Source organism: Chaetura pelagica, unplaced genomic scaffold (genome assembly GCF_000747805.2).
Source record: "Chaetura pelagica isolate M959 unplaced genomic scaffold, ChaPel_1.0 scaffold90, whole genome shotgun sequence".
Lineage (NCBI taxonomy): Eukaryota > Metazoa > Chordata > Aves > Apodiformes > Apodidae > Chaetura > Chaetura pelagica.
In genome coordinates, this window is record NW_009953496.1 from 2,953,599 (window position 1) to 2,963,815 (window position 10,217).

Genomic DNA, 10,217 nt, shown 5'->3' on the forward strand with positions numbered 1-10,217 from the left:
TCCTGCTGTTGATGCCTGAGGGATTTCAGAATGGAAACAGAAGTAAATGCAATCTAACTGTTAATGTACAAAATTAGTTATGCTCAGAGAGTGGTGGTGGGTGAAAAGGGCAAAGAGAAATGTGTACAGAGAGCTGATTGAGTGGTGATAGCTCCTAGCTGAATTTATAGAATGAAATAACATTTATAAATCCTGGTAAGGTATTAAAAAAGAGCTTTGGAAGTCTGATATTTAAATGTTTATGGATGGTTGGAAAGGAAAAAATAAAATGCCTACTTTGAATTGTTTAATTAATTTTGCATTTCAGCTGGAAAATTACTCATTACACCCCTAATACTGGTTCTGGGATTGGCACTGGGAGCCATAGCTGTTGTAATAGGTAAGAGTCTGATTTTGCAGTGACTTTTTGTATGAAATCTCAGTATTTTCATCTCAAAGAGAATGGACACAAAGTACAAGTTTAATCGATACTGGTTTAGGAGAAAACACATCACTTTTTTCTAACAAAAATAATATTATTGTCTTTGGACTATTTTTTCACTTACTTGCATGTTATGCCCATTATTTTCTTTTTTCACGACTGGTTGTTAGGGCTTTTCTGAACCAAAATCTTTACATAACATAGTTAAACTAGGAAAAAGGCCAGAGTAAACATAGTGCAGGGTTTGGCTGACTTGGACCCTCTCTGAAACACCCCAGTGGGTCCCCCTTTTAAGGCTGTATGTCTGGCAAGGTTTTTGTACACTAGCCATAATCTCAAGAGCCTTCCAGCTTGAAGAGGCAACAAAAACACAAAAGCAGCAAATTGGGAATGAGTCAATCTCAAAGTCTCATTCCGTGCATAGGCTGCCAAATTGGGTTTCATCATAAAAAACAGCACTGTGAACTCACTTGATGCAGGATCAAAATTCTCTTAACATGGATCTTGATGTGGATGTTGTAATTCTAGCAGATCTGCTTGTTGTCTGGCATGACTGAATGCTCCCACAGAAAAGAAATAACCCCTCACAATACATGTGTAATTTTGTTCATGTAAGTGCATATCCTCTATTTATGTTGGCATAATATGTCAGTCAGGGATCGCACTGCTTCACAAATCTTCACCAAATTACTTACTCTGTTGAAAATTTGCAGTGTATAACCAGCCCTGAGGCATGTTGGGTTGTGGTACCTTTGTCTTGATACAATGAAGCCAAAGTATACCAGATACGAATATTAACATAACCAATCAGCATATAACCAAATTACTGTTACAGCTTTCCTAGACTACATCTGGCCAAATAAGGAATATTGTTACAAATTTCAGGCTAAGAATATGTATCTTTTTCCTGTACCAGTATTCTGATTTGGATTAACTGATATATATAATTTTATTTTTTAAAATATGTAAATAATATTTATACTTTTTATTGGCATTCTTATGTAAAAAATAGAAGTGACAAAGAGTCTTTAATAACAGTAAAACATATTTTTCTCAGCAATCTAGTATAATATATGCTGGAAAAAAAAACCACTTTTGCTTATATTAAAAATTAAGAAGGTTTTTCAGTAATAGGAGTGATACCCAGTATGCCACTGAAGTCCCATCCTAAGTATGGCTGGATCAGGAAGAGCAGTATGAGCAGTTATGTATAGGGAAGTTTTGGTTTTGAGGTAAGTACAGCAATATTTACTGCCAACGTCTGTTAGCGTAGTCTCAGATTCATAGCTGAAAACCGTTTTACACTGTTTACAAGGCGAGCAAGCAAAGCAAGGACCCTGGTGACTGTAGTAGTCTTTTGTTGTATGTTGTTACTGTCACATCTGAAAAGGAAATCTTTTGCCATTTCAGTCAACTGATGTCAAGAGAAAAAGGGGAAGATGCTTCTATTTGGGTTTGAAAGAGTGCATCTTATGTTGAACTATTTTTATCTTGAATAAGTCTGATTTATTTAATTTCCCTTTTACAGCTTTCTTTCTCTCAAAAGACTTTTAAGAATAAATAATTCTCTGCCCAGGCAAGGAAAAACATTTGGTGTTGCTTCACAATACATGAGGATGTTTGTAAAAATAAGTATTTTTTAAAAAAGTAAAGCTGCAACGTGCTGCCTCTATTGCATATGAAACTGGTTGAAAGCTAGTTCAGTTAAATCAGCCTTGGATTTAGATCTAGGGATTGCAGAAGTGCTTGTGAAAGTTTTAAGTTTGTATCTTACAGAAAACAGCACGGTTCAGGAATTAATTTGTCAGAGATGGGAGTAACATTAGCAGGAATTTGTTGTAAATAGAAAGTATAGTTTAACTTGTTACTTGAGACTATTGCAGGCTAGTATTTTTTCTGCTTCTGCAAATGCCGTGTCTAAACCCTCTTGAGACATGAAGAGCTGCATCTGAATACTCTCTGTACACTGAAACAACAAAATGCATGCACAATTGATTGCATTTAATTATGTGGTGTTTTGTCTTGTTTTGGCAGGTTTATTTGTGTTTCCTATCTATTGCCTTTGTAAAAAGCAGAGGAAAAGGTCACGGACAGGTATGCCCTGGTAAGGATGGACCTTACTCACCTGAACTGAGCTGGTCCTGCAAGGGCTTATACGTGCTTTGTGCAACAGAGCAATACAGTGCTGGTAACAGCATCAAAGCCACCGCCCTGGAAGAAGAATGGGGGATCTCCTGCCATCTGCCCTCAGCTGAAAACACTACTGCAGACCAGAAAGCCTCTTTGCTCTGGTGCACTCTGAACAAGATGCGTCCACCCCTCCCCACCCCTCCAACTGCTGCTTTTTAAATGTTTTGGGTTTTGATTTTTTCTAATTATTATTTTGGAGGTTTTTTTGAGTCTAAGTTTCTGAACTAGACAATCAAAGTCTGTATTGTAGCCACAACTTTACTACCGATTTGGGCCTGTGAAGAAAGCATTTAACTGCTAATGTGTGCTCCGTTTAGCTTCAGTGTTGGCCTTTAAAGGGGAAATGTTTAGGAGTGTTGGGACTCTTACTGTATACTGAGCATACTACTTTTGGTATTAAAAACTACTTCTGTAAATAACTACCATCACACAGCATTCTGTTCAGCATACTGAAACCCCGTCGCATGCCAGAGCACGACAGCTGGTTATCTTCTGAGTCCTCCTGCTAGTGGGCAAGAGTGTAGATTGCCACCGCCAAACTGCAGTGCCTCAGAGGGAAATGTCCTTAGTATTGAAGTTCTGTGATACTTAAAATATAGTGACTGGTTTCACTTTGGTATTTAATTTATGGTAGTAATATTGATTGGAGGGTGAGAGATGTGTTAGAAGAGTACAGCGTTTTGAAGCTCTCCTAATACAGAAAAAAACTGAGGTAGATAACAGGAAGTGTCAGTGGCCTGTTCTGTCCCAAGATATCCCTGAAGTGTGTTTGCAGGGAAGCTGGAAACCTGCTCATCTGTTCTGACTTGGCATGCAATACACAGCCTACACACTAGTTGTGTGAAGATTGACTTGATGACATTTTACAGCCTAGATAGCACATTTTGTTTGTTCCTTTGTTTTAAGTAGGCTACCTAAGTCTCATAGCATCCACTGATGTCTCATGAGGAAAATCTGTGAATTTTGGGTAAGGGGGAGGGGTCACAAATTCTGATTTAGGAGACAATTTCATTCTTCTTCTCTGCTTCCAGTGTTTATCTTCCTGGAGTGTTACAGATCTGAAGAGAACAGCGATCCGTGCTCTTTTTTCCCCAACTTCAGGGCACCACTGTTTGCTACCAGACCTCTTTCTCAGCACATCACCACAAGAGCAATGTAATTTCGTGTTTAAAAAACGGCTACTGAGAATTCTTTCAGTTATAATCCAAATTTATCATACAAATATGACTTTAAAAAAAAGAATAAATTTGTGTAAGCAGAACTCTGAAACAATAAAGACAGGAACTGACTAAGAGAATTATTGACTTTATACTTCAAAAATACAGGCTGATCTTAAAGAAGATTGGATTTTTACTGTGAAGGTACTTTTTTCAGTGTGTGTGTTTAGAGACGTGTGTGTATGGGAGGAGAGGGGAAGCAGGGAGATGGGCAATGTTCTAAAGAGTCTATAGATGTCAAAATGTAGGCCCGCAACTAGCATGCTGTTTGAGAGGATGTACTTTGTACCGCTTTGAAAATTGTTATTAAATCTGAATCTAGCTGTTATTTTTAATTAAATAGTATTCTACCCTACCAACATAATACTGTTACAAGATACTTTGACTTCAAAGCCTCGGTGGAAGAAACTGATTAATTTTGTTTATCTGAAAACACAAATATCAGCTTATTATAGTGGCTAGTAGGCTTGTTTTCTGACAGCTTCTAGTTTTATTTTCAAGAGGTTTTGTTTTCTTGTTGAAAAAGTGTAGACAAGCACATTATACTTGTCAACAGGTACTTACTATTTCCATTTGAACTTACAGACATGTTAAACCTGTTGTCCTAACAGTACTGTAGAAACAGTACCTTTCCAAGATTTGCAAATGAATTGGGGAAGTAATGACATTTAAAAGTGAAGTTCAAAGCCTATTGTCAATGCCACCTGTTAATCAGATGTATTCTTCTATGACACATCAGTTTTCTATTTGTGTTCTGAGGTTGGAAGCTGCCTTAAAATCAGTCTTGTTTTTGAGTGTGTTTTCTGAGGCTGTACATATCAGTTGTCTTTGGATTACTCAGGGATTTTTATTCCTTTCTTTAAATGTCAAATAATGAAGATATTTTTGTATTATTTAGAAAAACCTTCAGACCTCAGAGAGCGTTATATATAGATAGATTTGTGTTTGCAATGCAATCTGTAATATGGTGTCAAACTATTCCACTTGAGAATATTTTAGTACTTGAGATTATCTGTAATTAATTATACAGTGGATTAATTTCCTTTTTTTTCCTGGTTCTTTATAAATATGTGAGAAATTGTTACTCTCTTTGTAGCTGTTTTCACTCTCCTCTGTTTGCCATTTTCTGTTTCTAATGGGAGTTTATTAAGATCAGAAATTAAGATGCTAGAATAAAGAGCATAGAAGGAAGGATAATGTACCTGCACTTACTTATATTCAGAAAGCATGTCATTGTGGGTGGAGGAAAGAAATGCACATCTCAACCCCTACATTACCATTTTATTTAGGCCATTTTGATTTTATCGAACAGATTAAATCAAAGGGAAATGGTTCATTTTCTACACAGAGAAATGAGGCATCTTAGACGTTTTGAAGATGAGAGAGTCTAATCTTGCTTTCTCTGTAGAGAAAAAAAAGTGATAATACTTTTGCTTTTCTGTAGAAGAGGAAGAAATGTCAAGAGCCAGACAGAGTAGGGATATGGAAGTCTTTTTCTATCCATATAGATATACTTCCACTTGCATAGTACATAAATACAATTTTTCATAAATATTATGTAACAAGTTAATTATTAGAAGTAGTTTAGCGCAGAACTTTGTTCAATAAATCATTAGCTTTTAAAGAGCTCTTCTCATGTCACAGGAAATCTTACATACATCAAAGTCATGTTATTTACTTTACAACCATTAATTTATCAGTTTGAAAGTAATAGAATGAAATTTGTAAGTAAATTCAAGAATGTTTTTATTGTGTAAATGTTTTGAGTTTTGGTAGCTGTACTCTAAAGAAATCATTAGACTGTTCTGCTCCATCTTTATTAGCAGAAAACTTCATCAGGCAGCTGAATTAACCTGCTAAGGCAGATGTCATGCTATTGTATACTGATTGTCGGGATTTCTTTCATTTAGGGTTATTGATCTTTGTCAGTAGATGTTGCTAACTGATATGTGTTCAGACTAGGAAATTCTTAAATCCTTTCTACACTAGCCTTCTATTTCTAGCTTACCTGGAAATGCATTTGTTCAGGCCTCCTTGCAGATGTGCAGCTGGGGCTGTGTATGTCCCATCCTGCTGGGAATGGAGGGCTGGCTGGACATGCTAGTCTGGCGGGGGCTGTTTTCCCTTGCTTCACTTTTTTCATGGAAAGTAGCTAGTTGAATTTCATTAATTAGATCAAGTTTCAGGGCTGCTTAACTATGTCAGTGGCAGGATGAGTCTGCTGCAGTCTCTCAAAGCATAGTTAGGTATATTTGCAGAGCTTATGCAGGAGCTTGCAACTGGAAAATAATGAGCAGGAGTAAAAAGAGGCAGGAGTGCAATTCTGAGTATCCTAGTGCTGTAGTTGACCCATCAGTTTTAATTCCGTACAAAAAAGTCTGATAGTTTTCACCATGTCTACAATAAACAGTATACTCTTATCTTTTAAATGTCACTAAAATACAGTACACTTTGAGTGATCAATTTATCTTCCTTTCAGGCTGTGCAAATGTGTAAGAAAGGGAGGATTTTATTTTGTTTTGATGATGATGCTGACTTCATAGCTCTTCCTAGTATTTAGGAGGTTATTACTATTTTTTTCTTTTAAGTTTGATCAACATGAGATTTTGCTTTATTAAACTAATAAATTGCATGGACTACTGCCAATTTAACTAGAAAACCTTTTGGATCACTGTCAGTTTTTATTTTTAGCCAAGGGGCTTTCTGCTCTTCCAAAAACTGCCATAGCTCGTTAACTGCATGGATATTAAATATTCTGTAGGGAGGGCAGAATTGCTGTCAGAGGATACAAATTCTCCAGTATTTGTGTCGTTGCTCTTGTCAGGTAGATCGGAGAAACTGTTTTGTTCAGTTTGCCATGCAGACATCAAGTTCTTTAAAGTTTATTTGTAGTGTTTTGTTTCTTGAGCAAACTTTGCATTGTTTGTGATTTTTGATATGTTAACTGTGTAGGTCCAAGTTGTGGATAAGAACCATGGATTACTGTTACTTTTATAATCTTTATTATATCTCTCATTTTGCTGATGGAAAGAATCCTATCCAAGGAAACTATGAGATGACATCTTTGTTTCTTTTAATTTTGCAGCCTTACAGTTGCAGTGGGTCAGCTCCATTCCTGACATGAATCATATCCCCATTAAACCAAGCAAGTTGTACCCATTTTTATGCCAGCACAGAATTTAGCCCCAAATACTTTGATAAAAATGTCTGGAAGCATGTTGACAGCCACTGTGTAGCAACTTGAAAATCTGGTTCACTTCTGAAGTGCAAATACTATGCAACTGGTCCTCTCACTTGCAGATTGGTACTAGTACTGTTTAATAAGTGCAGGAGAGGGCAAGGAGTAGGGAAGAATTTCCAAAGGGCATTCTTACTAAGGCAGATTGTCAGGGGAAGGAATACAAGCTTTTAGTATAAAGAGACCTGAATGTTTTGAGTCAACAATAAAGTTAGAAACGGCATCTACAGTGTTAAATAAGGTATCTTCACCTTCTGCTTGCTTTAGTGTAACTGATATTAGCACAATGCAAGAACTGGAATTGCAACTCTTCAGTTTTTTCAGACCTAACACATAAAACTGAAAAAGAGAGCATGCATTTAAAAAGTTATGTTGGTGTTACATTTGGTGACTTATCTTGCTACTGTTACATGAAAATACAGCCTTGATCAGCTGCAAGACTAGCAGTGTTTTCACTTATGTACTGCTTAAGCTGTAACCCAAAGTTTCTTCTTAATAAAACTAACAAATGCAGCTTGTTACATTTACACAGGGACTGTAGCTTCCTGGCTGATTCTTCCATATCATTATGTGCATAAGACCTCAGGATCTGTACATTCTCACTAAGGAATGGAGTGCTCATATTAGGTAGTTAATCACTGATGCTCCTTTTAGCCTGACAGTGAAATACCATAAGGTAGGAAAACGGAAACTGATACTAGAGTGCGTGCTCTGATTTCAAAGGTAAAAATGTGTAATAAGCTTTAATGACTTCCTCCCTAGTAAAAAAATACATAAATTTCTAAGCATAATTCCAGCTGTTTATTTCTAAATACATGATAAAAGAAGAAAAAAAGTAGTTATAATAGCAATTAATTAATTAAAAAATGTGTTGTGCAAAAGAAAACTTTGTTGGAGCTTATTTGGCTAATCAAAATTTAAAAATTTAATCTGAAGTTTTTGGATCGATCAAAGCCAGAAGAGGAGAAATTTATTGTGTAAAAATAGAAAACATTTTTAGCATGAACATGGATTTTGCACATACCTGCTTAAACACAGTTGCCTGCTAACCCCATTCAGTGTTCATCTTGTTGAAAACTTGTTGAAAATACTGAGAACAGTATTGTTGAGATTTTAACCTACTGTCACTGAGTATGCTGTTATTAATACAATGCTGCATTTACCTCATTTTTAGAAGGAAGATCTACTTGCAGAATCCAGACGAGTTGTTCAAATATTTTAAGCCTGTCCTGTAAAAGTGCCGATGCAGTCAAACATTTTCATGCCTTATGCAAGCTCTGGGTGAGCAGATGGATTCAGTCTTTAATCACAGACTGTATTTTTGCATAAAAAATGCACTCCTGGGAGCTTTTCATATCAATTTACAGTCTTGTTGTTTTGTGTCCAGAAATTGCAAGGACAGGGGTAGATTTACATTTCACTGTTTACCGTCTCATAATAAAATGTTTACTGTATTTCCATTTGTTATATACTTTATTTCCAGTGCTCTTTTCCCTTCCAAACTTAAAATTATGAAGTTGACTTGTGAAAATGGCTGAAGATTAAATTGGACCTAGAAAATGTGATCTAAGTTTTACCAGTAATGCTTTGCTGAGCTATACCAGCAAAAGATAACTTGTATTTAGATTACTTTAAAGCAAAATGAATAAATCTGTTTTTCTTCAGGGATATCAATTTTGCATTTCTTAAAATGTAAACACCACAGTATTGTTTATTACATAACTGACCATTCAAGTCTGAATTTTTTTAAGTATTTCTTAATTCTTTTGACTGTGATAGAGATGAGACTAATAGGTGCTGAGAAAAAAGAAAATGTGGTCTCTCTTTCTTAGAAGAGTGTCCAAGCTGAAGAACTTCTTAATTCTGAGACAATGCAAGGATAAGTCTTCCCCTGCCCGAGTCTCTTTTATTTTTATCTATTTAAAGGTGAAGAATTCCCTTTAAAATAGACTTAATTTGAATGGCAGAATGAGGGTAGTGAGATGATAGATCACATCCCTTTTAGTTTACAGGCTTCTGGCACAACTGGTGCTGGCCAAAATACTGCAGATTTGTTAAGAAAGTGATTTCTAACTCCATATTTGGGCTATATCCAAATATGAGATGCCTCAATGATTATAACTTTCTGTAAAATATTTATTTGATGATTAAGAAGTTGTAAAAACTGGAGGTAGGCAGCATTTTAATTCCAGTATTCAGTGTTTTCTATAGTGAGGAATTTTAAATGTGTAAGTGCCTTATTGCTTGAAACAAGAAAGGTGTTTTTCCCCCCTCTGTGAAGCAATATGGGAATTTCTGTTTGGTGGACCCCTGCAGGCAGACATGTTAAGCCAAAGTAGCAAATACTGGTTTGCTCAGAAATTTGAAAAATGTTGTTAGTGAAGTAGTTATCTTTTTACAGATGTAATCTGACATGCCTGTTTTAATTCTGACTGTCTTGATCTCATGTCTGAGTTTTTTAACTTGCTTTTCACAGTCCCTCCCATTCCACTGTTATCTCCCTTCAGACTAATGCAGAAGTGCATCTTACATGTGGTGTCAAAATTAGTTTGGTATTCCAGCATAACTAGCTAGGAATTTTCAACTGCTTAAAGACATGCAACTTTTTGGAGAAGAGAATTCAGCTGAAGTTAGGTTACACCACAACCTGTGATGTGTGTACCTTTAAACTCCACAGTTCAAACTGGCCCTGTTTGCACTAACTGATAAAGATGGAAGCTCTGAAGAGCATGGCACACAGAGGTGCAGTGTCGTTAGGTTGGGACTTAAGAGCCGTTTAACAGCATTGCAGTGGTATCCAACTTGAACTAACATATCCTGTTCAAGTAAGTTGGCAATTCTTCTGATATGGGTATTTAAACCATCAAAAAAGCTTGGAGGAACAGCTCTGAGATCTCTGCCCAGCCCTTCATTATATGGTGGAAGGTGTAATCTGAAAAAAGTAGAATTTTACCATCTTTAGATAGCTTATAAATAGATACTGGAGAGGTTATTTCTTCTGGCATTACTTCCTTTCCCAGAAGACAGTGGAACTTCTATGATCTAGATTTTCTAAGGGACCTGTTTTTTCTTACTAACATTGCCCCCACTTTTGTCCATCTCTGGTATGTCCAAGTGCCAAGACTAAGCTGCTTCGCTGAAACTATCTTGA

At 36.3% G+C, this 10,217-nt stretch overlaps 1 protein-coding gene across 1 annotated transcript in view; it reads left to right on the forward strand.

The window, feature by feature from the left end:
* Window positions 1-3,030, forward strand: part of RNF217 (ring finger protein 217) — a 21,947-nt gene extending 18,917 nt beyond the window's left edge. The window contains exons 4-5 of the mRNA XM_009999100.1: window positions 308-379; window positions 2,456-3,030. Of these exons, the coding sequence (XP_009997402.1) occupies window positions 308-379; window positions 2,456-2,529 (146 nt within the window). The 3' untranslated portion in view covers window positions 2,530-3,030. The remainder of the gene's footprint in view (window positions 1-307; window positions 380-2,455) is intronic.
* Window positions 3,031-10,217: the final 7,187 nt, after the last annotated feature.